The 27,809-nt window shown below is 41.6% G+C and overlaps 2 protein-coding genes across 6 annotated transcripts; one reads left to right on the top strand and one right to left on the bottom strand.

Moving 5' to 3' along the window:
- The first annotated feature begins 626 nt into the window (after window positions 1-626).
- On the top strand, window positions 627-7,856 carry psmf1 (proteasome inhibitor subunit 1). Its single transcript, XM_020587785.1, has 7 exons — window positions 627-941; window positions 1,471-1,623; window positions 2,467-2,549; window positions 3,610-3,798; window positions 5,600-5,656; window positions 6,306-6,467; window positions 7,047-7,856. Exons 1-7 carry the CDS (start codon window positions 813-815, stop codon window positions 7,096-7,098), a joined length of 825 nt encoding a protein of 274 aa, XP_020443441.1. The 5' UTR covers window positions 627-812; the 3' UTR covers window positions 7,099-7,856.
- Window positions 5,645-27,809, bottom strand: tmem74b (transmembrane protein 74B). 5 transcript variants are annotated; one of them, XR_002273795.1, is made up of 6 exons: window positions 24,764-25,129; window positions 22,235-22,501; window positions 20,010-20,883; window positions 6,730-6,984; window positions 5,881-5,976; window positions 5,645-5,733 (listed from the first exon to the last, which is right to left on the bottom strand). XR_002273795.1 is itself a non-coding variant. In XM_020587786.1 (4 exons), exons 3-4 carry the CDS (start codon window positions 22,442-22,444, stop codon window positions 20,272-20,274), a joined length of 822 nt encoding a protein of 273 aa, XP_020443442.1. In that variant the 5' UTR covers window positions 22,445-22,501; window positions 24,764-25,007; window positions 25,379-27,809; the 3' UTR covers window positions 19,714-20,271. The 5 variants fall into 5 exon arrangements, 2 of the variants coding, with proteins under 2 accessions (XP_020443442.1, XP_020443444.1); XR_002273794.1 differs by having other exon boundaries at window positions 5,663-5,976; XR_002273796.1 differs by lacking the exons at window positions 5,645-5,733; window positions 5,881-5,976; window positions 6,730-6,984 and adding an exon at window positions 9,400-9,490.

Here is a 27,809-nt window from a genome sequence, read left to right as displayed (position 1 = left end):
ATATGAAGACAATATGATGTCTATTTGTTTTCACTTTGTTATCAGAATGTGTTTTTGAAATATGTCCTGTGTTGTTTAATCAGTATGCAGTGTATTGGTTAAATACAGGTTTGCAAAAGAACGTAATTGCACGTAATATAATAATGGTAGATGAGGATTTTCTACATCAGGGGAACCCCAAGTTGTCTTATAATGATGATAATGATTTTTAACCATCATTACAGCCGTTAATTACAGCTTTATAGACGGGTTTATAAAAAGGTTGCCTTCAGAATGTCATGACTTTATTGGTCAACCTACTGTTGTGAATGTTTAAAAAACATGCTTACATTATGGGTATGACCATGATTATGACTGTTGTTGTTGTTATTCTGTTATTATAATTTGACTTCTAACAGTTGGATTAACAGCACAGAGCTAAGATATCTAAAACTAAATATTGAAAACAGTTTGATATTCTCATTATTAAAAACTCGTAAGTTTGGGGTAGGATTGTTCATGTTGTTTGTATGCGTTATCTTATCGTATGGTGTGTTTTTTTTTACACTATTTTAATCGTTTGACAGTTGGTAGTTATTGGTTATTGGTGTCAGTGTTTTCTCTTACCTGACAGTTGGTAGTTATTGGTTATTGGTGTCAGTATTTTCTCTTACCTCAGTCGTTAAACTTTAAACTGTGCTTTTACGTCGAAAGGCAGGAAGTGGTTGCTGTTGCTGGAAAGTGAATTTGTTGGCTTTAATCAGCTCAGACTTTCGTTTTCATTTCTTTGATCAAAACCTAATTTATGGTTTCTAGGTTTTAGTAAGAGAAACATGGCAGGCTTAGAGGTGTTATACACCAGTGTCGCTGGCGGCATTACGTGTCCACAGGACGCCGTAATGTGTTTCGTTCACTGGGAAATGATAAAGAGCGGATACAGGTGTATCGGGTCTGGAGACGAGGTGGGTATTAGGAAAAAATGAACTCGAGTTTCATCAAAATGCCTGCTGTTTTGTCAGTTAGTCATACACCGAACAGAAAAGTAGCTTTACACTATTCACGCAGAGAATGTTGGTGTGTTTTAACCAAGATGTCGACCTGTGCTGTTGAGAAAGAAATGAAACCGTCAACGTTTCTAACGGAAATCCGTACTCGCTAACTGGCCGCCTGGTCAACTTAGCGTTAGCTTCCTGCGCATTATCACCTGTCCATAACTTACATTGTCTGGCAAGTGCTAGTAATGTTAGTTTGGGAAACGTTTAGTCAACTGTCGTGTTTGATGCAGAATGAACTACCAGCTGTATTAAAATAGTGATAGGACGACGAACTCTAAAAACTGTCATGTCATCTTTAGCTAGCTAACCTGGTGCTGTGCCACCCGGAACCAGTCAGTCTGAAAACACTGCATGGATTTTAAACTTTTGTCAGATTGTTAATATGTTATCCCTGATTCTTTTTCTACGTCTGTCTCCCTCTCGTTCCCACCTCCAGCCCCGCAGCAGTGATAAGAAGTCAGAGCTGCTGCCTGCTGATTGGAGCAGCAACAAGGAGCTGTACAGTCTGAGATATAAAGCCAAAGACAGTGATACCCAGTTACTGCTCAAGGGCATCACCGTCGACTCCACCTTGATCTTTAACCTGATGGTAGGAGCAGCTGATAGACACATAGGGAAATCTCTTGATTCAAATGTGCTCAGTGTGAACTCCATCAATTTACAAGCTACGTTCACATCACAGCTGAATTCTCCCAATCTGATGTTTTTCCTCCATGTGATGTTTCCACAGAAGTGTAAACAAATCAAACCAGATGTTCTCAGATCAGATCTGGGCCACCTGCATATGTGCTCCTAGATCAGATTGCTATCCGACCTCTCACTGTGCAAGCGCTGTCAGATCAGAATCCATGTGCTTGTTTTAACATCTCCTTCTCTGCCGTTGTCATTCGGTATCGGCCCCTCACAGACCGGTAACAATAAACATGGAGGAAAGTGACAACAGTGCTGGGGTCAGTGGAGAGACCAGAACATTTCTGGAGAAACTTCTGGTCAGGCCAAACTAGAAGAAACATGTCGTAACCTAGCAGTTTTGGAGGAAACTGTGCGATTTGACTATCACACACATGACATGGTTGTTATTCTTGTATGCACGTTGCTCATGTTTCAGTTACATCTGTCCATGTGTGGCAGCTTAGGAGCTCAGCGGTGTTCACACCAGAGCTGGGTACATGCCACTGACACACATGGATGTGAAGTGTCAACACAAATAAATAGGAATTAAGGCCTGTGATGTAAACGCAGCCCAACAGAAGATGCCTCCTCACTACATGATCCTTGTAGGGAAGCACCTAATAGTCCACACACATCCATAACTTCCTCTCAAATGTTGAATATATGTGGAAATGGCTCCTAGGTTGTGTATATTTTAAGGAGCACAGTTATAAGATGCATTGATCTTTTTTTTACTTGTTTCTGTGTCTTTTGTGTGAAGAACTCCAGCACACAGCAGGTTTCAGACTTGACAGTGAATATCAGCGATTACGTGGATGCTGAGCAGTTGCACACATTTGACAGGTTGGTGTATGATTAATAATTATTTCATAATAGTTCAGGAACTCGTTTCAAAGCCACTGTAAAAAATAAAGCTTCCATTAAACTTCCTGATGACCGTTGTCAGTGAGTCACATTAGTATGGAGTGGTCTGTGCTTCCTTCAGACAAACCTGGCAAAGATGGTCTGCTGCAAAGTGAATGTATTGAAGAGTAGAATTAATTTTATTTTAAAGTCACCATGTCCAGAATTTATAGAGACCATAACATCTTTTATTCAAAAGTAAACAGATCCTTTGTACCAGTGTCTTGTCTTTAATCCACACAAGCAGATTGGCTGTCTATGGATGTTCAGTCAGTCCACTGGGAGGTGCCAGAGTAAATACATTGAAAGAGGCAGGAGAATGTTGACAACTGAGCAGCGCAGAGTTTATTCCATAAGCTGACGTTTTGGCACTATCACCACTTAAATAACTAAATGCTCACGTCAGATATAGAGCTTCTGGGAAACCTGGAAGTATCAGATGGTTCATGTCAGAACAGCAGTTCATGTCAGTTCGGTGCTTTAATGAGCACTCCGTCACCCTCTGTCACAAAGTTCAGGACGCCTGTAGATTCAACTGTACAAAATGAGACACAAAAAGATCAGTTGATCAAACTTTATACAACAACTTTCATACAGGTCAAATACAATTCAAAAATGGATTAAATCAAGAAATAAAAAGCTTTATAACAATAAATCAGTAAAATAAACTTTATTCAAGTCAGACACTATATAAAAGCCAGGCTTCAGAGACGGACTTTTAGTTTTACAGGCCTACTTTTACAAGTAGACTATCAGTATTTTCACTTTTTGGAGACGCTAGTAGAGAACAATCAGAGCGTCTGAGAGGCCTGTCTGGTTCATACATTAAAAGCATTTTTGATAAACACTATTGGTGGAAGACCATGTATGTTTGTTCTCTCCCTCTAGTCGTAGTCAGAGCTCATGCAGCAGAAATAATTAATAGATGTTTAGCCAGTTTTAGTTGGTACATTATGATAAGAGGTAAGATCATTTGTTTTGTTTTTCTTCTCTTTTTCAGGGTGTTCAAGGACACTAACAGCTTTTCAGAGAAGGTGAAGAATCAGCTGCTGCCTGCTCAGGACAGACCTTCAGGACAGAGGCCAGAGAAAAAGAGTCAAAGAGAGGAGGAGGAGGAGGAGCAGAGAAGAAGAGGAGAGGACAGCGACCCCCTCCGCATCCCCAGCAGACATCCTCACCGACCACACTGGTTGGTAATAACAGGAAGCAGGGACATAGACTCAGCAGGCAGTTTATTAGTCAGCCTAACACAACCATCATCTCACACACACACACACACACACACACACAAAAGCAAGCAGCTCTGGATGTGCTGAGCTTGTGTTTGTGTAGACAGGCTAGATGGTTATTTGACTACAGCTGAGAGTTAAAGAGGGCAGAGCTCTGGCAGTGTGTGTGTGGGTGGGGGGGCACTGCAGTATCCTTGATTCAGTGTTTACAGAGGAAGTGTTGGCTGAAAGAGAAGATACCACTTTGTGAGGACTACTTGGTGTCTTAGACCATGGGAGTGAGGACATTGTCTGGTCCTCAGACCTTAAACGGGCTGTTTGAGGGTCAAGATTTGGATTTAGGTTTAGGGTTGGATGTTAGACATTTAGTTGTGGTGCTTAAGGTTCGGATTGGGAATTGTCCTCACAAAATAGAGGTACATATGTGTGTGCTTGTATTATTCATTTGTGTTGTGGGGACATAAATCTGTTTACTGAGTCTCACTGGGGGACTCGACAAAAACCAGATTCTTTTCTCTCTGTTTCAATCCTCTGTCCAGACTAAAACTGTTTTTCTCCCCCTACAACTGAGCTTCCGCCATCGGTGTGCAAGACAAACCTGGTGTTTCAGTGTGTACAGGGGAAATGGAGCTTTTGCAAAACGTTGAGCAGCAGAGCTGTTGTCATTTAGCTGGATTTATTTAGATTTTGTCAAATGACATCATGATTATAAAACAAGAATTTTAATCATGCAGAGGGAATGACTAGTGGCAGGAGCAGTGTCACAGTTCTGACAACAGACACAGAAAGGTTTGTAAATGATAAGTGAACCGTGACAGGAGGAAACTGGTTGAAACCGACTGTATCTGTAGCTGTGCACACAGTGTGGCAGCAGTTATGAAAAGTACTTTCTGTCATCCATAATGTTTTTAATAATCATGTCATTTAGACGATGACACAACACTGCTGTTGTCATTAACCTGATTTGGTGAAATGGTTGTTATATGGCCTTCTCACGGCCCGTGCTGGCCGTGAAGAAGAGATTCAACTGTTTTCATGCTGAGCTTTCACCTGGAAACACTGATGTGGACAGCGATTATTTTCAGGCCTTGTAGAAGTCAGTGTAACACAACTGTGTGTGAGAGAGGAGCAGCTTTAGGACAGATTCAGTCACTCCTCATCTCCCTCCCCCGCCTCTGTTCCTCTCTCCCATCCTTCCTCACTTGTCCTCTTCGCTGTGACCTGATCAGATGAGATGTAAGGTGATGTCAGCACTTTATCAATCTCACTGCTGTCACCTCCTCATCCCCGGAGAGAGGGAGATAGATAGAGAGAAAGCAAACTCAATCTTAGAGGTAAAGAAAATGAGAAGCAGGTAAAAGATGAGGGAACAAGAAATAAAAACTGCCAGGGCTGTAGAAAGTGTGGGAAACAGAGGAGGAGGTCAAAATGAAAATGAAGTTCTACAAATATTTCATTTCTTCATCTTCTGATATTCGCATTGGAAATTTACTGAGAGGATGCAAATGTGCAACCAGACTAGGGCTGCAACTAATGATCATTTTTATTATTTAGAGCCAAAGGAGAGTTATTTTTACTTAAAAACTACAAAGCCCAGGATTATGCTTGTAAATTGCTTGTTTTGTCAGACCAACAATCAGAACCTGAAGATATTCAGTTGAAAATGTATAAAATAGAGAAAATTAGCAAATCCTCACATTTGAAAAGCAGTGATTTTACTTGATAAAGCTGTTTAAATAAATGACTGTCTATGTGTTTCAGCCCCAATCCCCTGGTTCCTCCATTTGCAGCTGGAGGAGCAGATCTAGATCCCTTCGGGTGAGTTTGTCTCTTTCCTTCATAGTACGTCCACCACATCATTCTTATGGAAATCTTCAGTGCAGTTGTGTTCTAATCTGGGATTTGGGGATGAACAGTCAGTCAGCACAGCAGCAAACAAACAGCAGTGGATTACTGGCATTTGTCCAGATTCTGTCAGATAAACGTGAAGCTCTAATCACAAATATCACAGTGTCAGGACGCAATGGAGAGAAAATACAAACCGAAGCAGTGGAGCAGCACATCACGAGTCTGTTCAGTCTCTACATCAGTTTTACATCAACACCAGCTTGTTTATTGATCCTACACAGTGAAGTGTCCTGCACAAAGACACAGGTCAGGGTTAAATTAGACTGCTTGTTGAAAAGTGGCCAACAACCTCCAAACAACCACTTAACATCAGGAGGACCTTGGCCCCCGTGACACCCATTAAAATCATGGCACATCTTCAGACAGACACAAATAAAAACTATTGCAGAGGTTTGCATCAACTTAAACCACCTGTTTCTACTTGATTTTTCACTGGTTTGAACATTTTAAATTAAAATTGTCATGACACTGAAGCAAACGTGAAAGAAAGGATCAAATACACGTTTCCATCCCATGTGTCCTCCCTTTCCTTCACTCTTTTCTGCCTCCCTGTTCTCAGGTCTCGTGGCGGTGGGGGGATGATAGTTGACCCGTTGAGGTCAGGGTATCCTCGCTCTGGTTTTGACCCATCGAGCGGCATACCAGACATTCTGCCTCCTGGAGCCGTTCCCCCGGGAGCTCGCTTCGATCCGTTTGGACCCATCGGACGACACAGACCCGGGTGAGACACAAACTCACACACGTTCACGTTTTTTCACCACTCTCGTGCCCAGTCATCTTCCTGTCACTTCAGACCAGATGGGACAGCCCTTGTTGCCCTCACCCTCTTATGGTGCGCTGGTTCAGGGAGCCCCCCCCAGAAGCGCAGACATTTCAATGATTCAGTTGTCTGATCACAATGATTCAAATAATCACATCAAATAATGTGCTGCTGTGTTATTTTCTATGTAAAACAGGACACAGATAATTTAGATTTTACATACCGTCTCAACTTTTTCTGATTTGGGGGGGTACAGTGGAAACACAATCCTGCTGACTCGGGAGCAGCTCGGCATGGCTCCTCCTCACACGCCTCAGCTCAGCAGGGCTGACCCGTGCTGGTGGAAAACACCATAGCTCTGCTGAAATGAGGTTGCAAGGATCTTATCCAATGTGTCTAATGGGATACTTGTCCCAAAGGTTTACAGAGTCCCAGTTCAGGTGCTGGTTTATCCTCGGAAACAGTGAGAAGAAAATCCCTGGAGGACAGAAAAGATGAATGAAAACAACACAATAATGCAAACACTGTCTGTGTTTTTAGGCCGGACCCAGACCACATGCCCCCGCCCGGCTTCGACGACATGTTCATGTAGTACCCAGCAGTCTTTGCTGCCTTTCTCCACACAGCGACATCAGCAGCCAGGGGAAGGTTCTCCTCGTCATTCTTCTTCTCACCTCTTCGAAGGTTCATCCACTTTAGTGGCTCCATAACAGAGGCTTTGTTTTCTAATCGTTCATTTCTGTCGTTAACTAATGTAACGCTCATGTATATAACTTGTGTAGGAGTTCCTTTCTGTTGATTTGACATTGGTCTTAAATAGACATCAGCAAATCAATGTCAGTCATTCAGTTTTAAAAAAAAAAGAGAAGTTTCTGACGTTAAACCGACATTAGAAGGAGACTGTTTTGACTAAGTTTAAAACAAGATGGAGAAACCCACACACTAGAATAAACAGACTGATGCACTAACTCATACACTGGTGTCGTCAGAACAGCATGTGAATATCTGGACATTTGTAAGCTTTACTGTTTTGAAACACATGTTGTGACAACCTGCAGGGCTGTAATCTACTGGAAGGGTCACAGCTTCTGTTTGTCACTGTTCAGTTTTGTTCGCTCCTTTGATGCTGAAGCAGCATCTGGCGTGTTGAACCTCTCCTTACAAAGAAATAGTAGCACTGTTTAGATTCCTGTCATCCTGTTAAACTGCTGCTTGTAGGTGTACGTTCCTCATAAAATAGGACATCTTGAAGTGCATTTTGTGGACATGTTAGAAAAGCATAAAAACTGCTTCTTGGTTCGATGGCTGATTATCTTGTGCCAAATGCATAAATAAAAATCACAGAATTTCCATTCTCGTCTGTGTTGTTACTGTTTGTAGATCTTTCTTCTTCCTCCCTGTCTTGTATTTTCTGTCCTTCTCTTCCATTTATGTTTGCTCATTTTTTTCTCCATCTCAGTTTCTTTTCATCTTCCTCTTTGTCTCTCCTTCTTCCACACTTTCAGTTGTGTCCTCTCTTCTCATTGTCTTTATCTCGTCTGATTGTCCTGTCCTTTGTCTTCCTGTCTTCAGTTACTTTCTTCCCTTTTTAATGTCACTTCCTGTCCTTCCTTGTGTTCTGTTGTGATCTCTCCATTTCTTCTGTCCCTTGGCTCTCTCTCTGACCTCTGCCTTAATTCTCTACATTTTTCTTTTGTTCTCCTGTTCTCTTCTTCACAAAAAGGTCTCGAGTTACATTTTCTTTAGCCATCTGTTTCTCAAAAAATGTCTCATATACAGTACATGACCTCTGCCCTCAACTGTTTATTACAACATTTTTCCTGTCTCCCCCTCATTACAGTCTCTCTCTTTCTTACTGTTTTTTTTTTATATCTGTCTGCTCATTAGTTACAGCTCAACGTGATGTTACTCCTCCTGCGGTCAGGTTTCAGTCGGCCATTTCTCATGCTCATTATTTGACCCAGGGAAATGCTGAAAATAGAAGCAGACACCACAGGTAGTCGGCGCTTCGGTCCCAGCGAGGCTCCCACTCAGGTTAGTCAGAGGAGTAGACAGTGTGAGCCAGGAATAGTTTTAACATGGTCTGAAACAAAAGCAGCTCACTGTGTAAAAGCCCTTTGCTTCGTTGACACACCCGCCCACACCAACGTCCTAGCGCAGACTGTCACTCCGTATGATGTCATCCAGCTTCCTCCTCTGCTCCTGTCATAGGGTGTCTCAGTTCCCTTATGTGCATCCATGTTTCCCTCACTTGTCTTAGTCCCACCCACCAAAGACACCAGGAAGGATGCAAGCAAAAGACACAAGGACAGAGGAATCAAGGAAACACATTTTTACAGACGTGGCGTCCTTTCCTCTGACCTGTCTTCTGAAGTGTCCAATCATATACTGATTTCTGAAAAAGGGGCGTGTCAGTCCATAAACAACTTCCACAAAGGACGGTCTTGTGTATCCTCACTCTTGGCTTTAGTTGTTTTGATATTTTATATTGGTGTTGATTTTATCTGTAGTTGTAAGTTGTGTTTATTTTTAATGTATATTGTTATTTACACTGTACAGCACTTTGGTCCACCTTGGTTGTTTTTAGTGCTTTGTAAATAAAGTTGGAATGGAATGGCTTCACCAGGCAGCGTCCCCGCAGGAATAGTAGCTTTGGGACATCCTTCAAGATGGCAGACCGGAATGACTTCTGGGTCGAGGGAGGATTGAGGAGCGAGGGGCGGTTACGATGGCCACTAGGTGACCTAACAATAAAATATAACCATGAGTTGTAAGAAGCTACTTATACAGAGATGTTTTTTTTTTTTTGCAAAAGGACTGCCTCCCAAAAACACATGACCTGCACCTGCAGCGTCCCTGACTGGATGTTTCCCCGAGCACCAGGCCGATCTGCAGTCACGGCGCCTGTCCTCAGCTGCTGATCATGATATTTAGCTGATGTTTAAGACGGAAATGTCCAGACAGCAGTCAGACAGATCAGGACACTGGGTTACAAACAACAGCAAAACAAAGTTTATTGGTCACTTTAACAAAATCATACTTAAAAACCAGCATTATCATTACATACAGTATACAGCTCCTCAGTATGTACAGCATCAAGGCATCGGACCTTTACAGCGACACATACTAATAACATGCAGATTCACCTGTTCCCTGAAGCGCACCAGTGTTTTTTTTTAACTATGAGTGGGGACCATGGACTGTATGTAAAGATGGACAACGCATCACCACTTCCCTCACTCTGCAGATGTGAAGCCAAAATATTGCAAATATGGCCGATGTATTTTGCAGCCAGATTCTTTGCAGTAGTGACAAGAAGTGGAACGACAACATCAGTCCAATCAAAGCTATCAAATTATCTGAAATACACCCGCTTTTATATCATCAAATAACTTATTCAAAAAACCTTACCAGAAAAATGACCACTTGTCCACAAACCAGTGTGATAATATCCACCAATAACCACAAAAATCACCTCTGAATTTTTTTTGATTTGTACTTTTAGGTTTTAGTTTGGTTCATGTCACAGTGGCTTCATTTCTGGGAGCTGTCATGTTGTACATCTTTATATACAGTCTGTGGTGGGAACCAACAGAGACGGACCTGTTTCTCCCAGTGATGACACATGTAGCCTATTTATTTCATTCACCATTACTCAGTGGTTTTGTTTAGGGATGTTTGAGTAGAATTCTAAAAATCCTTAAAATGATGTCAGTGACAAAAAAAGAAACACTTTATTTACATTGTCTTTTGTACATAAAGTGTTGTTTTGTCATTGAGTGTAATCTTCTGTGGTCATTGGTCAGTGCACGCAGGATAATTCACCACTTATTTTGAACTCAGTGGAAACTCAAAATGTGAGATGTGTAACTGCCACAAGTAAACACAGGTCGGATTATGATATGGTATGATTTAACAACATACAAGTATACACTGTACACACATCACTGTGCTCTTCATAAAATACACCACTGAGCAAACCAGGGGTCTGTGCAGATGAATTTCCATTAGACTTTGGTTGTTCTGTTATCAGGAGGGAAAATAAGACAACATAAAAATTCACAACAGAAATTGCTCTTCACTCGTACATCTGAAGGAGATGATCCAAAACTAAAACAATCCTTAAAACAAGGCTTAGACAAAAGAACATTTGTATTTCTGTAAAGAAACAGTTGCTTCAGTTTCACATTCTTGTTCTTGGGGAAAGATGCTGCCCTACGGCATATTCACATTATTGCAGAAAAACGAGGGTCTTGCACTCCATGGTCTTACCTACAATACTGTCTAGCAGTCAATGCAATTGCAGGGAGTCAAGTGTTTTTAACAAACAGCTCCCTCCACCAAGCCCATCGTGCATCTTGTAGTGAACGTCATGTTGTTAATTGAACAAAGATTTAATGTTCATGTTTATTAAGGGGGATTAACTCAGAAGAATCCTCATCACTACTCAGATTTGTTGAAGACATGAGTATTATGGCCATTTATAACCAGCATTGGGCTTGTTACTCAAAAATGTCATATTTTACAAATATTACTACTTATTACACCCTGCCAAATTGTTACACTACTCGTATGACTTTTCCATTACACTCCACAGATATCTGGGGGTCCGGTGGTGTCCCAGACCGGTATTTTTCATCTGAAAGACGGAGAGATAATAGTGGAAATGGGCAACATTTCATCCACCACATAAAAAGCCACAAGCTTCATTAGTTCTTTGTTGCTTTTTGTAGCTTGTTGATTAAAATCCAGTTTGGTTGTTGAGCCATTGAAGGGCTACAGCTGTCCTCTGCAGCCACAGAGGGCTCATCTTTATTGGGGTGTATCTCCACAAGCTTCACAATGTGCTGTCTTAATAAGTGTTTCAAGAGGTTTCAGGTCATGTTCTTCAAGTGGAAAGACTCTTACACAATTTAAATTTTACAATAATGTTCCTGTCACCTTTCGTCATGATAAAATCAAAGTATTTCCAGCCACTGAATGTAGCCACTTCCATCTTCCAAGCTAGCTTACTGCTTATGGTGCTGCTAAATGACGTGTAGTGACGTGTGCACTGCTACAAATCTTAAATGTCGGATTTCAAATCAATCTTTGCAGTGGTTACAACAAAAGTAATGTTGTAACAAGTCATTTTTGGAGGGAGTAGCTGTAATATTATTACTAAAATTTTATTTGTAACCTTTTACACTACTTATTACTGGGGAAAGTGATATTATTACAGTAAGGTGTTAGAGCCCAACACTATTTATAACTCATTTTTATAAATATGACAGTAGGGTAAACATATCTGTTACATTTTATTCATTCAAAGTTGTTTAGACTTCTTTACAAACAGCCCAGATTCCCTTCTGCCCTCTAGCAGCTGTTTCAGAAGTTGTGGTAAAATTTACATTATTCATGAGCACTTACTCTGATTGGCTGGAGGCAACAACTCATGTCCTGCCCCAGCCAATCAGAATTGAACCCACTGAAGAAGTCAGGTGTGCTTTTGACTGCTAATGGCTGCAGCTGGAGAGGAACCTGCTGTTGCAGACTGGAACCTGGAGGTTTCAGAATGGTAGGATCATGTTTAAGTTTCCTAACACAGTAACAGTCTTCTTTTTTCCAATGTAGCTGGCGACAGCTAGCTTATAAGGCTTTAGCACAGCTATTTTCATTTAGCTGAGTAACAATCTCAGCGTAGCTCTGAGCAGGTGGTGGGCTTATCCTCTTGTATCTGAGTTCACCTTTGGGTGTGATGTCACAATTGGCATAGTTCCAAAACTGCTTGGGGTGGAACATTCAAAATTTGGAATATCTTTAAAGAAAATCACAGACAGAGTTTAGTAATTTGACCTCTGCTGTCACCCTAATCCAACTCAAAGCACACTTTGTTTTCCATCATACCAGCTCTTTAAAGGCACCCCTTTTTTTTCCAAATCTAACTGTTTAACCATTTTCTATAGATGACTGAATCTGACTGTCTCTGACTGAAGTGCACACTAACAAACTGGCCTCGTATCAAAACCGGACAATATCGGGGTGTGGAAATACCAACAGCTAGATGTGGCCACCAGCTTTGTAACAAAAACCCCGTTAGAGCTTCTGAAACATAGCTAACAACGTTAGCACTGTAACTAAAGTCGCGATGTTTAAAGCAGCGCCCCCGGGAGGGCTGGAGGGGTAAATACTGCACAAGCCCCTTGTTTTTCCTCTGTAATGTGAATACGTCCCAAACCAGATGAACTGTGTCAAAGTTTTATACAGTACATCCAGTTGGGCAGGTGATCTGAAAGGACAGAGAAAAGCTTCTGAATCAAACAATACTGAAGCCTCATTATTTTACCAAATTTCATCAAAAATGCTCAGATACTAGTGGGCAACTTTGATCTGATTGTTGCCCAGATTTCATCCAAACATCTGCAAAAAAATAAAATGAGCTGCTTGAATTTCCCTTAAAACCATTAAAAAATCAATGAATAAAGTTTCTGAAAAGTGAAAATATTGAGTCAAATTACATTACCACCCCTGTTTGCTATACGACAGTCTAGAGACCCTGGTTTTGACTCCGGTTAAAGGGATATAACACTTTTCTCAAGTAGTAGCAAAGGGATTTTTGTATCACTGACATTTCCTTCTAACAACTGGATCTATAAACCGTTCCACTAGCTGAAGGTGTACTTCATGTAGAAAACCACTTACAAATAAAAGTTATATATCCCTTTAATGTTTATTTTGCCATCGTCTCCTGTGCCACATGTTACTTCACATTTTTGATTCACAAACATCTTTCTCAGGCCACATATTGTTTCTTTCTTTTCATACATTTCATAGACTGTAATATGCATCATTTCATTCTGGTTTCTTAAAGCGATATCTCACCCGGATGGAATAGTTTAATTTTTACACTTGACATTTAAATTCACGAGGAATCAGCTGCTAACACAGACTACATCTTTTAATTACATCTTCTTGTGTTGGCTGCTCGTCTGCGACAGTTTAATGACACCGACTGTTTATCTCGATTTACAGACTCCTAATGTTCACATAACAGCAGTGGTTGGAAACATTCATTTGACTTTTCTTTCCTTTTGACTTCTGTCGCTACCACACAATTATAGCTGAACACTGAAGGTTTCTTAGTTACATTTTGTGGAATATTGGTATAAAGAGTGACACATCTTCAAACCGGTAATGTTAAGAGAATATGATGAAAAACAGAGGATCAGATGATTCTGTGTGGTGGTCACCCTTTTTCCATTTCAAAGACATTTTAATGAATATCTGCAATTTTGTGTTTATAAATTAGACTTTATTTATTGCAAGATACCCTGGAAACAATAGGCTACTATGAAGTAAAAATTTAAAAATTACAAGAAACATGTACAGAAAAAGTTCCGTACATGTTGCTTTTGCTTCAGTTGTTGCTCCGTTAAAACGTAATTAAAATCAGCATGCTATGAGGACAGATTCCTGTCTGCCAAAAAACCATTCCACCTGTGTGAAACATCGCCTTTTGTCTTTAACTATACATCTTTACGTTCAAGAAAAAAGGAATGTTTATACAATAGTGTTTCCACTGCGCGACACTGCTGTGATGGTGCCACCCCCTGTGCTATGGCAATAATTTGTACATTCACTGAGTCTCTGAGTAAAATGCTACTGCTGGGTGTTGCATTGTGCATATTGTCCACTGTACATAAAACTCCAGCCTGTGAGGAGAATGGACCGTCAGTCTGCCTGTTTTTAGTTTAAGCTCCACAAAACAAAGTGAAAACTGTTATTTGCTTTGTCTGGTGGCTTTAACAGCTGCTTATTAACTGGAGCATGTTTTCACAGCACGGGCAGCCTTTGCTGTTTTGTTTGTGTGTAGCAGCAGGATGTGCAGTGACTAATGAGACTGGGTTCAGGGTCAAAACCTCCAACAGTGCTGAGGTGTCCTTGAGTAAAGTACTGAATACTAAGCAGCTGCAGGAACAGTGACCTGTGACCCTTCAGTGTGGAGGAGGGGGAGGCTTATCCGTCACAAGATTGTCTGGTGAGTTCGAGTGCTGATATATTTACTTTAAACTATGCATTTATGTACAGTCAGTATATTGTGCATCGTTTGGAGCAGAGGTTTTTAAACTGTTAGACTTGAAAATGAGCGGGAAGTTATTTATCATGGTTTGTTCGGCTGATGTGGCCAGTTTACCGACAGCTGGTGACGGAGAAATCGAAGCTTTCTGAAGTCATTGTGTTGGAAATGGGTTTTAAATCATCTGATACAGTCGAAGTGGTCAAAGTCTTTGTTCTGCACCTGTAACAGGTAAAGCTGAGCTCATAATGAAACAGTTGCCCTAGTTCACAATGATATCAGGTAGTAAACGGTGCGCTGCATCCTGGGACTGACCCGTGATGTACAGTACTAAGCCATAGCTGCTGACTTAATATAATATACAGTATAAACAGTCACAGTTGTGTGACACTGTTTGTCGTATCTCATAAACAATGCTAGATCACCAAAATGCTTTTTCTACTGTATATTTTAGAGATGCTGAACTTCAAGTGAATCTTTGTTTTTTTTTTGTTTTTTTTTACAAAATGTCAGATACATACACCTGTGATAATCGGAGCTAAGATAACTTTAGGATTTGACGACCACACTAATGGACTAGTATGTCTCCAAGTGTGACAGCCAAATGAGATTTCATTCATTAGCATAGCAGAGATATTTGGCTGCTTTGTCCTTCTCCTTTTAGCCTCCATTAAAGTTCTGACTACTCAGCTAAACTTAGTCTTTGGCTTTATGTCAGTTAAAGCTTTGGCTTTTGGGAAACGTCCACCTACAGATGATGACTAAAAAATAATTTCATGTCATTTATTCTCACAAAGGCTGACTGTGCATCATCTCCATTTCCCTCCCAAAGACAGGTATAACACTCCGTGACACTGTTTCCTGTGTCGTGTCCTCACAAGGACTTTCACTGTTATTCGAGAACTGCTCATCAACAGTCCTCGATATAAATAGATGTTTTTTCTGTGGTAACAGGGTCATCACGCTGCCGACGGAGTAAGACAGATTTCCAGCTGAGCTGCTCGTGTTTGTTCTTGACATTCTCTCACAGAGGACAGGAAACCTGGTTCTGCTCTTTTCAGAGGCTCCAGACTCGCATGTCCTTCCTGTGTCCAGTCTGGCTTCTAGTAAACATCCATTCATGAATTTAACTGTCAGGTCAAGTCGTTCACCTCATGTGGGTAGCAACAAAGTTTAGACCTTAAACGTTGGCTCTTTGTCACTTTCTCTTCCTTGTTGTTACTGATTCCATCTGCATATTAACAAGAGTAACAGCTGACGTGTGCATGCTGATGAAGGAAATGACACAGCATGACGAGATCAGCAGCACAACATGCTGATGAAGGAAATAACTGCGAGCACACAGCATGACGAGATCAGCAGCACAACAGAGCTTCAGTCATAGGTGAATGTTATACAAAAGAGCACAATGACCTATGATGATAGAGAAAAATATTAAAAATGATCAAATACACAAAGAAATCATTTTTAAACAAAGAAATTATTTTCACCCAGTTCTTTTGTCTCATGCCTCTTATTGATACTGTTAGAGATGTACTGTTAAAAAGAAGTACTGCTCTGTGTTACTTCTATAACACTGTTCCAGCATCGTTAGCTCTAGTGCTAACCCTGTTATAAACTAGTTGCTGTTGTTGTGTTAAATATTTGTAGCAGTTATCAAGTAAAACTACAATGAGTAAAAGAAGGTGAGAGTATCCTGACAGTTGACAGCTCTGTCCTTTTCACCAGGTGGGAGATTGACCTCTGTCAGTTTCTCCCACTCAGCTGGTGCAAACCTGAAAATTGGTGGAGCTCCCCTTTAAGAGTGAGGCTTTTTCTACAAAGTTCATCTCCAGCCTTTGCTTTCTGCTGACCTGATTCTGTCCATCTGTGTGTGAACGTATTCTAGAAAGCCTTTCACTCATCTTTTCCTGTAGCTCTCTGCGCTCAGCCTGAAACAACAATCGTTCCCTCTGTCGTTGTTTCTGCTGCTGTGGAGTTTCTCATTATTCAATCATTCCCTCTGTTGTTGTTTCTGCTGCTGTGGAGTTTCTCACACTAATGAGGACCTGCAGGGTGAAGCAGACCTAATCTCTCTTTAAACATGAATCAGCATTAGAGGGCTTTTTCATGTTCATTAAAACCTTACGCTGAATCGTGTCTGTCTGTTTACACTTGACTTTGTGTCCTGGCCTCCTGGGGGCGAGTGGGGGACCCTGAATGTGTCGCTCAAAGTGTCGAGCTTCATGGTGAGTAACTTGACGTTGATGAGATGAAAATCTCCTCACGTCGGCCAGTGGCTCTGCTGTATCCTGCTGCCTCTCTCACATTGTTTCTTCTACTTCACTCTCAAACCTCTTCTCGCTCTGTAAACCTTCAATTTGTTTCTTTTTCCAAACACATTTCTCCTACACAACCACACTGAAATCAGAGGATCATTTTTGAGTTGAATACTGGGCATCTACACAAAGAGATGATGTAGTGCTCACTGTACATCAGTCTGGGTAACTAAATCAAGTGCGTGACATTTTGCAACCACCTGGTCATGTGACCATAAGCGCCTATTTTTATGGGTTTTCACTGAAACGACTGGTGGTGTTGTTTTGCTCTGAAATATCCACCACTTTCTCCACAGGGTCGAGTCCTGACAGGTGCCCACACAAAAGGCTAAGATTTAGCCTCGAAGCTCGGCCACATAAATGTGCGTGTTCCTTAGAAGCAGCTTTTTCTTCCTCAAGGAAACCTCAGCAGAGACAAGCTGTCTTTAAACCTGCTGCACCAGGAAATATCAGATGTAAAGAATATCTGGTCCTGATTATATTTTTAAATATCTTTAATAAACAACTCAGTTGTCAGCTGTTAAATATCTTCACAACTTAAATTAAATAATATTCAAATATTTCTTAATTTCCTGCAGGATATTTTGAGAAAGCTTGTGCCAGTCTTGCCAGTTTAATTAACATTTTATCTATTTAATATCTACTAGAGCTGCAACAATTCGTCAATTAACAAAAGACTGATTTGTACATTATTTGATAATCTGTTGCTTTAGTAATTTATAAAGCAGAAATGCAACATGTTATATATTATATTGATAGTAATCTGAATATGTTTTGGGTTTTGACTGTTTCAGTACAGATATAACATATTCTTTACTATTTTCTGAATAAATGATTTATTCAGAAAATAATCATCAAATAAATCTACAGCTAAAACTACGAGTCAAATAACCTAAATTCATCTGCACCTACCTAAGTAAAAACCAAGATACCAATCTGGAATTTTTGGCATTTTTAAGTGAAAAAGGCCTAAATTTCAGTGACTCTGGTTTCTAAAATGTGTATTTTATGTATGGTGTTGTTTGTTTTCCATAACATAAATCAATATAATATTTGGGTTGGGCTGGGGGGTGGACAATAAATACATTCTATTTTTTCCTATGAGATATTTAATTAACCTAAATATTCAGTATTGTCCAGCTGTTGTTTCCCTAACAGCTGTGTTTTGTTGTTATGCTTCTGCTGAGGTTAATAAGCTGCTAACAGAAAGAAATGACTCCAACTGTGATGATGAGGTTTTCCAATTTTGCATACTGTGTTGTGTATTTGGTTTCTGAGCGGTAGCTTTTGCTGGTCCTTTACATCCATCATGTCTACATGTCATTTTTTATGGTATATTTGTACTGTGAAATAAAAATGGTACATATTTTAATAAATAGCTTTATGCTAGACTCGAGATGTCCTCACAAATACTGTGCCACACACCAGCATGTGAGGACATCTGTGTGTGTGTGTGTGTGTGTGTGTGTGTGTGTGTGTGTGTGTGTGTGTGTGTGTGTGTGCGCGCGCTGTAGATAGCGAGCACTGTAGCTACATTACCCTCGGCTAACTTGCTCACTACATAGACAAATTAGCTTAATAATAGTTGTACACAATTTACAGTGTCTGTGTTTACTCATTAAGGCATATTGTATCCTTATATCACATAAATAACATCAGTTTACATATGATACAAACAAGGAGGCGCTGTGTCGTTAAAGGTTCATTCCCATCAAAACCAGCCCCGTCTCCACACTACAGAGCTGCAGTCAGAGGCTCAGAAGACACTGGTGTTGTTAATGAAGAACTTGGCTCTTTAGCTATGTTAGCTCAGTCCAACAGTGCTGAGCATTTATGGCCTTTACTGTTTCAGATTTTCTTTCAGCATTTACTTAACTGAACCCAGAAAGTCACTGCAAGCTAACAGTGATTAGCCTGTAGCACGTAGCATGTAAATAAGATTAAGGAGGGAGGAGGAGCTGCTCTTGCACCATGATACAAAGATCCACTATGTGATACTGTGGAAAGTGATGCCAGCAGAAAATGCAGAGTAGTAAACACGAGGAACTGTTTTGGATGATGAGACCTGATTGGAGGTTTAGACAGATGTTATTTCATTGGAATGTTGGATTCACTGAAAGCAGCATTTATGGCTTTCAGCTGCCAACAGTGAGAAATCAGTGACACGGTTTCACGCCTTCACGGCACAGATCTCCATGTCTAGTTCTGACACGTCTCCTCCAGTTGTCTGAGAATCACGCTCAAATACACGGGACTCACACTGTTGCTCAAAAATGGATTTAGGCTGGAAGATGTGTTTCTGTGATAGAAACTGCCCAATTTTTCCTTTGTCAAAAAACTTGATGGCAACTAGTGACAAAATCTCTTTCATCCCATATGTGTTGTACAAAAACACAGATAACAAATCCTCCTGCAGTGACTCATTCCAGCTCACCACCTCTCTCCTTACCTCTCAATGCATCTTATTGTATGTCCCTGTAAAACTGTTAAAGCTGAGTCAGCTGTTGTACTTTTGATTCAGCCAAATACTTCAAAATGCCAAAGGTTAAAGCTGCATTAAGCAATTTTTTAAATCAAGGAGGTGTGAACACAGAAATATAATCTTTCACTCCCTCGTTATCATACTTTCCCACTGAATCTGTCAGCGAGTAGCAACAAATCCAGAAACTTGTTTGTCTTACATTAACTATGCTCCCTTGAAGACAGAAGCTACTACAGCTCGGTTAAAGGTTATTTAGTTAAATATTACTTGACATATTACTTTAAAAACTGTAGCCTCTGTTTATGTATGTGAGAGATAGCTTCCCATTTGCCACCACACCAGTAACTGCTCCAGTGACTGTAGATTCACAACAATATGACAAGTCAGATATTTAGGATGTAAAACTTGGCTAAGTTTAAATGTTGAACATCCTTTAGTCACCTGGCAGTTGGGTGTTAACACTGGACTTTGTTAATTATTCTCGTGTTCTACAGTGGCCACCAACCTGCAGGGCCGCTGGACACCGTGTGCTTTTAATGTAAAACTCTGATTAGCATACTGTAGTAGGATTTAATATTACGACTCTAATCTGTGACCTAAACCTTTCATCTCAGAATGTGCTACCACCCATAGCGCCATAGGCTTACCTCTCTTCTTCTACTGGATCAAGGCCAGTTTGCCAAGTCATAGATCCCTTATGATCGGTTAGAATAAATATCCCATAAATATTCCATAAGCTCTGTTCCTGTTCATCCCACAATGCTTGGTTAAAGCTGGGTCACTCCAGTGGAAAGCCTTGTGCTCAAAATGTGCTTCTCCTGTCACCACAAATGGTGGATCCGCACCTTTTTTCATCCCCATTTTGCAGCTAAGTGCTCACTCAGGTGAAGGCATAACAGTAAAGCACAGCTAATTGGCTCCATGTGCAGCAGCAGGAAGAGGATGCCTGTTTGGTTCGGGTTCTGATATGGACTCCCGGCTGGTTGCTGGCTGTATGTTATTCCGTGTCTCTGCGTGTTCCACTAAAAACTCCTCGCCTCCATCCCCGCCCTCACCTCCTCCTGCCTCCCCAGTCGCCAGCTGTTTCATCCTCAGGTTGATGGAGCCATAAGTCCTCTTGGGTCGAACAAAGGCCGCCCTGCGTCGGTACATCTCGCCCCGGCAGATGGACACCATGAGCAGCACAGACAGGAACATCCCCCCCAGAGTCAGCAGGCCCAGACCCGCAATGATGCACTTGTCCAGATGGGAGCCCAGCTGGGCATAGTACATCTCCAGCTTCTCCATCTGGCGGGCTGACACTGAGTCTGGGTCCACTTTGGCCTCTCGGGGGATGGTGTAGGCAATGACTACAAGGACGATTCCGCTCACCAGGAACACCAACGCAAAGATGAAGCCGTAGTCGACGGAGCGGTCATTGGCGAGGTTCAACTCGGTGAAGTCTTGGCTCTCCTCTTGACCTCCACCTCCTTCCTCCTCATCGTACGACCGTGAGGAGACCTCCTGATGCTGCTGCTCCCTCTGAAAGGAATAAGGCAAAAATGGATACAAAAACAACACATGAAAGCAGCATTGCTCCAAGAATAAACCCATTACTGATATAAATTCAACAGCAAGATGAAGAAAAACAAGCACAGAAGCAGGAAGATGTGAAAGGTTTTGTCTGATTTTAAATCATTACATGGTGCTACATCACCATGTCACAAGACAAGAAATCTCACCAGACGTTTCAGCCAAGACACAAAAGTGTTTGTTTTTAAAGCATGCTATGTGCCTTTGCTTTGAATCATTGAGATTCATTTTCCAGGAGGTAATCTCTCACTGTGTAACCACACTCTTCAAATGGCCTCAGTGTTCTTCCACTAAGCTGTACATTTCTGATATTTCTTTTTTATGGACTCCTCTTTTGTTGTAATTCACCACTCTGGTGGAGAGAAGACATCGATCGATATGGGGTTTTAGAGCATGGAGATGTTAGCTCCACAGTTTGGCTCTGTCCTCTTCATCCTGCTTTGTTTACCTTGAGATTCCTTGTAAGCTGATATTCATGCTTTGGAGGAGTGCTCCTTTGTATTTGCACTCAGGTTTTGTTATTATGAAAAACTAGAGGGAGAAGTTAGTTAATGCAGCTTTAAAAGAGGCGCTGATTATTCTGGAAGATGCCTTTGTGCTGCTGTTGAGCTGTACTGTGTTACGGGCTACCAGCAGGCGATTCAGTCATTTTGTATCAACGAAGAGAACATTATATCAACGAAGCACACACCTCTGCCAATAAATAAGTCGGAATTCATTTTTTAAAATTTGTTTCACCAGGTGTTACCGGAAGCGGCGGTTGATATGGTGACCGGATCTATATCTGAGCTGAGCCAATAACCAGCTAATCTACAACAACCACGTATCGTGATTAAACTAGTTAATAGGTCAGTGGCTGAAATTCCAGATATAGCTTAGTATTTCACTACCATTATGTTTCTAAATTGTTCCAGTCTCGAGTGAATAATTATTTGTCCGCCGAATTTTATTCAGACTACCTAATTTTGAAGCAGCTGTGTGCTAACAGCTTTGCTAGCTCTTCCGCCCTGCTTGGAACTAGCTACGTAAAGTTAGTGTAAATTGGTCGATTAAAATGTTAATTTAGTCCCGGACAAAAGTGTTATTACGTCAGATAAACAGAAATCTTTTGAAGATACAACCGACTGCTGCATAACAGGTAAGAAACAACCGTTTGTCCTTTTCTCCGAAGATGTGCGAAGGGAACGCTACCGGAACGAATCACGAGCACGGAGGGGGCTGATGGACGAAACAGACGACCGGAGTGAAGTAAACTTCGGTGATAAAATAAAAAGTAATAACCAAACCAAAAAACATTTACCTTGGTATTTCCTGAAGTTGATGGCAGGCAGCTCGCCAAGACAGTCGCCCCCTGCTGGTGGTGTTGGTTTTGCTCCTCGTCCTGCTGGTAGGACGCGTTCTCGAAGCCCCGGGTGGCGGAGCCCGCTGTGGCCGTCGTGGGAGACGCGCCTCGTCGGCCTCCTCCGCTCCGCAGCTCCCGGAGCTCTACGGCATTGAAAGAGGACTCCATCTAAACTTGGTCAATGTTCTCATGTCTTCACGGTCCCTTGTCTCAGCATTATCGTCTCTGAATAACAAAAAAAAGTAGTGAATGAAGGGACAAAGGGAAATAAATCACGTGAAAACGTAAATAAATCAGTTTGAATCACTGTGATTGTTCAGTTTCTCTTTGAGTTTTACAACTCTTGTCTCTGTGACATGAAATTACCACAATGCTGCCCCTGTGCCCAGTAGGTCCATTCAGTAGTTCATCGGTGACCCTGCATGGAGCCATACTGCACAGTAACTCTTACATTTCACTGCCTGGCCACTTTATTAGGTACACCTGTACAGTTGTATGCACTTTAATGCAGCATTTCCAGCTTAACATCTGTGTTTCTGAAGCTCTAAATGTTTCCGTTTCTGGTGAAATGAGGAGGACAGAAATATAGAGACACCTCTAAATCTAATGTAATCCATTACACCACCACCTTTAACTGTTTCACCAAAAACTGAAACTTTCAGAGCTTCATAAACACAGAAGTGTTGCATTGAATTGCATACATGTGTACCTAATAAAATGGCCAGTCAACAGATAAGTGCATTTTGTTGCCAGTAAAGGTTGCGTACTATGACTACATTAGCTTTTACTTCTTTCTTTTAAAGTAAAACAATTCAATACATCTCCCTCCACTGAGGCTTTGTGAGACACACCAGTACAGGTCTTAACGTGGATGGTTTGGCCTCAGGCGCCAAACACACACTGACAAATCGTCTGAATCACATGCATTTCACTTTAGTAGTTATTTCCAATTCTTTCTCCTCTTGTCACCATTATTGCTCTCACTTCTTCCTGTTGAACCCAGTAGAGAATCACACATTGTAAATCTGAACAGGTCCCTGTTTTAGTCTAACACCAGCAAAGCAGGTCCTGAGTCCCCCAGGGGCCCTCAGAGTCTTAGGTTAGAGCTGCATTAACTAAGATTTAGCACAGGTCTGGTAAAAATTGACTAGAAGTGTTGCCCCCCCTGCTGTACTAACCCCCCACCCTGCTCTATCTTCAGGCCTTGTGTTTATTTCTTGCCGTCTGTGGCCACTGTTGGTAATCTCCAGACCATACATACTGCTTGAGTTTGTTTTGGTTCTCACGTCACTTATAACAGTCAGGAATTAGAGGGAGAGGTTAGTTAATGTGCAGCTTAAAATATATATAACTTAGCTGTGCTGTGTATGAATTTGAACCATATTGCACCAAGATTGCATTAAAATCATTGTCAGCGATGCCTATTAATTTATTTGTCAGCCAACTTTGACTAATCATTATACTGGTTGGTTTCTGGATGCCTGTAACCACACTTCCATGTATAGTGGGGTCCAGTAAGGCCCCAATTTGTGGCAGGGCCCCTCAGGAGGTGGATCCAGCCCTGAACACCACCCCTCACACACCTACACGTATTGCAGGAGAGTAATGAAAGTGTGAGTTTACTGAAAACAGCGAGACAAATGTGACACGCCGTCTGAATAAGTCATTTTCTCACATTATTTTAGCATAAACTCGCACCTTTCGCATGCATGGTTCACACCTTGCAGCCCTGGGCGTGAACCTCATGCAGGCGCCTGCACATCGGTTTCACACCAGGCTGTTCTATTAAAAGCAGCCTTACAGCTATAATCTACAGCACAGTCCTCAACACGGGTCTCATTCATCAAACCTGTGTAGTGTCACACATCTTTCTCCAATGTTTTTGCTTTTCTATACGTTAAAAACATTACTCTATCACTTTGTGCAGTCGTCCAACCTCTAGGCTGTAGCAGTCCACTGACAGTTACTGTTTATCATCACATCAAGCCTCGGTGGCCCCCGGGGACCCCAGTGCTCACGGGCAAGGTGTCATTTCACCCTCTGCTGTGCACCGAGCCGACCGTCTCCATCACTGTGACCTTGTGATGCGCCAAACTGCCAAAACCTGGACCACTACCCTCCGTCTGTGTGTGCGCAGGAGAGATGATCACCTATCAGTATTAGCCGGGACAGATAAGCACTACACCGACGGACACGTTATTCATTACCCCGACCTGACGGCTGATAACGCGGACTGCAGGAAGAGGGGGAACCCGAGCCAGCGGATGATCTTATTCAAAGTAAAACGACGAACCAGAGACACAAGTGCCGATTTCTCCGGAGGGAAACACCGGGGATAGAGTCAGTATCCAGGCAGGCAGACAAGCAGCTCCCACCCGCACTGAATCTGAATAAACACCCCCGATAGCATCGATCATCCGCGGATATCGACGAGAGGACGAAGAGAGTCGATTGGCACAAGTAACGGGACTGACAGTGGGGTCTTACCTGGTGCCGACGCCGCGAACAGGCGGGAATCAGACGACCGTGGAGGATGCTGGATGCTGCTGAAGGATGAGAGGAAAGGGTGGAACTGACCATGCGCAAACCAGCCCGAGGTTTCCTGTGGTGTTTTATAGACAGCAGCCAGGACAGATGGACGGGGCTGTCGGGATAGTCATGGCTGGATTAAACTCCTCACGGCCCCGGGGCAAAAACTAGTTGTTGGGCCCCACTATACGTGACATTATTTCTACAGAAACCAGCAGGAAAAGATTGGTAACTAAGCAATTAGTCGACTGACATAAAATATACTATATTGGAACAATTTTGATTAATTTTTAGGCAAAAACTCACTAGTACCCACTTTTTAAATACGAATATTTGCAGTTTTCTGTGATCATGAACTCAAACTCTGTAGTACTAATAGTAGTAGTTCAGGTTTGAGTTGCCTTGTCTCAAAAAGATTTGTATTTAAACGCTTTTTTACCATAAAGCTATAGGATTATATGAAAAGTCTGTTTACATAAACAGCACTACTTTAAAATACATAAAAGAAAAAGTTAAATTAGCATAATCTTTTTGTATCATGTAAAATGTATTTTACAAGTAAAGAGGTTTTACCTTTGATGCTTCAACACAGGACAGCAGAAGCTCCTGTCGGAAGGGAACAGAAATAACATCTCGCCAACTCAAACAGGAGGAAACGGTGCATTTGTTGGGGATGAGTTTCAGTTGTAGATGAACCCATATTTGGTCTCCAGTGATTATTTATGCCAGCAGGACAGTGTGTGTGGGACTGTGTCAAAATGGGCTACACTGAGACCCCATTAGCTGAGCTAATGGGGAGCCTAATAATCATTATAAACAAAGAAATCCTGTGGAAAAGACTAGATCAAATCTCCCACTAATAAATTCTTCAACAACACACCAGCCGTGAACTCTGCACAAAAAATGGATTTGATGTCGTGGCTTTGGTCTTTGAATTGCCTCACTGCAAAGATGGTCTAAGATTTGAAAGATGAATCCCTGTTCTCCATCTTGGTTTCCACAGAGAAACCACGTCTGTTACCATAGCAACACATACCCCATACAGACGTGTAAACACCAGTTTTATTTTTGTCAGTCTGCTGCTGATTTCTGTGACACATGATGTTGTTGATCACAGCTCAAACATCTGCTGTTCCAAACACTGCTGGGTTTCTCATCCTCAGCTACACAGTGAGGAGTTTTATGTTTGCAGCAACAGCACGAACAACAGTTTGCCTGTTAAATACAACTAGAGCAGTTTTCTTTATGCATGTTTAATAGTCATACAGAGAGAAATCATCATAGAAAACCTCAAAAGACCAGAATGCACTGCAGCTACATGATATGGTGTGGTAAAGGGTGTAATGACAGCCAACGGACTGCAACAACCTTGGCGATATGCTAAACGTTTTCACTCAAGTCCCATGAAACCAACATTGTCTCCTAATAACGTACTGGTCCAAGCCTGATCCATGTTCATCTTCTGTGCAGCAGAATGCCTTTGTTGTCCAGACTAAGTCCCACATACACCATCCTGCTTCTACAAATACTCACTGAAGAACAAATGTGGAATCATCCGCCACATAAAATAGTCCCCAACAAATGAACTATTTCCTCCTGTTTCAGTAACATTTGCAAGAAAACTACAGTGCCTAGCTGTTTGAGGAAATTACTGAGATTTAAAAAAATTTAACATTACATCTGTGAGCAGGTTCTAGATTTAAAGTACTTTAGATAGTGCTGGGTAGCTTGTGAAATTACCAGCTATGAGCCACGGCTGAAGCAGTTTAGCCGTGAACCAGAGGTCCCCAACTACAGTTCGGGGCCATGGATCTGGACGAGAAACACCATATTCAAGAAAGTTATAATTACAAATAAGTTGGATGCTGCAAGACGTAAAACCAGAATTAACATTGGCGTGGCTTTGGAATGCTGGCGACAACTAAGAGAACAAAAGGGGCTGAAAAGTGACGCCATGGTGGCCGTATTTCTGCTGGACAGGGTCATTATTGCTTTTGTTTAGCTTGGAGGACATTTGCTATTTTCCTGATATCTAAGTAGTTAGGCAGTGCACGTTGCAGTGTGCATTGTGTTTTGGAAGAATGGCTTTCAGGCTGGCAGTAAAAAAAACAGCTTAAGTGGCCCTTGGCTGTGTGGAGCCACAATAGGACTGGCTAATTAAAAGATAGGAGAAAAAAAATCTGATGAGAACTATCATCAGAAAGCTCTGGGAAACATTAAACCTCACGTCAGTGATGTGGTTCTCGGGTAGATGTTCTCTGACAAGCACGTATTGAACTTGCTCTGTTTCTATCTCAGTAGAGGAATCGCTGAGTAATCAACCACAGAAAAGACAGCAGCCTGTGAAATATAATCTCATGTCATGGTGACTGGGGGGCATCACTTCAGACAGATCATCAACGCTCACCTTGTGGAGACGAAGGTCAGGGGAAGTGTGATGAGTCGCTCAGTGCACAGAGAAAGCACAAAGACACACTTTTCTGCCTTTTCACAGGAAGCTAATGCCAAGATACAGAGCTGGGCTAATTTTAGACCAAGTCATTGTTCAGTTTAACAGGACAGGGAAAGGAGCCTGTATTCACCTGGACATGAAGCTTTATGGGTTTTGTGACTCAGTCACTGAGAGCAGGGGTTCTCTGAATGTGTCTCATCCATGGACGGGTTGTGAGAGAATGTCCCCTGGGCATAAACAAGTAAAAATCTCTTACCCCTCTATGTAGGAGGGGTAAGGGACACCAAATAACTACAAAGACACACAAAACTGCAAAAAATTACACACAGAATGACCTTAAAGACTCAGAACAACAAGGCACAAACCACTTAGACATGCAAAATGATGATAGATATAAACAAGAAGGGTCAAAACAATGCTGCAATACACAAAATTACTACAAAAAGATGCTAAATGACCAAAAACAATCACAGAGAGACAAAATGTGTAACTAGAGACAAAATGGCCATCACTGTGTTGACTGTTTTCATTTTGTCTCTGTGAGACTGAGGC

The sequence above is a fragment of the Monopterus albus genome, unplaced genomic scaffold (genome assembly GCF_001952655.1).
Source record: "Monopterus albus unplaced genomic scaffold, M_albus_1.0 scaffold479.1, whole genome shotgun sequence".
In the NCBI taxonomy this organism is placed as follows: Eukaryota; Metazoa; Chordata; class Actinopteri; order Synbranchiformes; family Synbranchidae; genus Monopterus; species Monopterus albus.
This window is presented reverse-complemented; position numbering and strand designations above follow the sequence as displayed.

Bases quoted from the DNA above. Each gene is read 5' to 3' on its own strand.
- tmem74b (XM_020587786.1), bottom strand. From the start codon at position 22,444: ATGGAGTCCTCTTTCAATGCCGTAGAGCTCCGGGAGCTGCGGAGCGGA. The intron at 20,884-22,234 runs GTAAATGTTTTT...TATTCCTTTCAG, and splicing joins CAACTTCAGGAAATACCAAG to AGGGAGCAGCAGCATCAGGA.
- psmf1 (XM_020587785.1), top strand. From the start codon at position 813: ATGGCAGGCTTAGAGGTGTTATACACCAGTGTCGCTGGCGGCATTACG. The intron at 2,550-3,609 runs GTTGGTGTATGA...TCTCTTTTTCAG, and splicing joins CAGTTGCACACATTTGACAG to GGTGTTCAAGGACACTAACA. The intron at 5,657-6,305 runs GTGAGTTTGTCT...CCCTGTTCTCAG, and splicing joins GCAGATCTAGATCCCTTCGG to GTCTCGTGGCGGTGGGGGGA.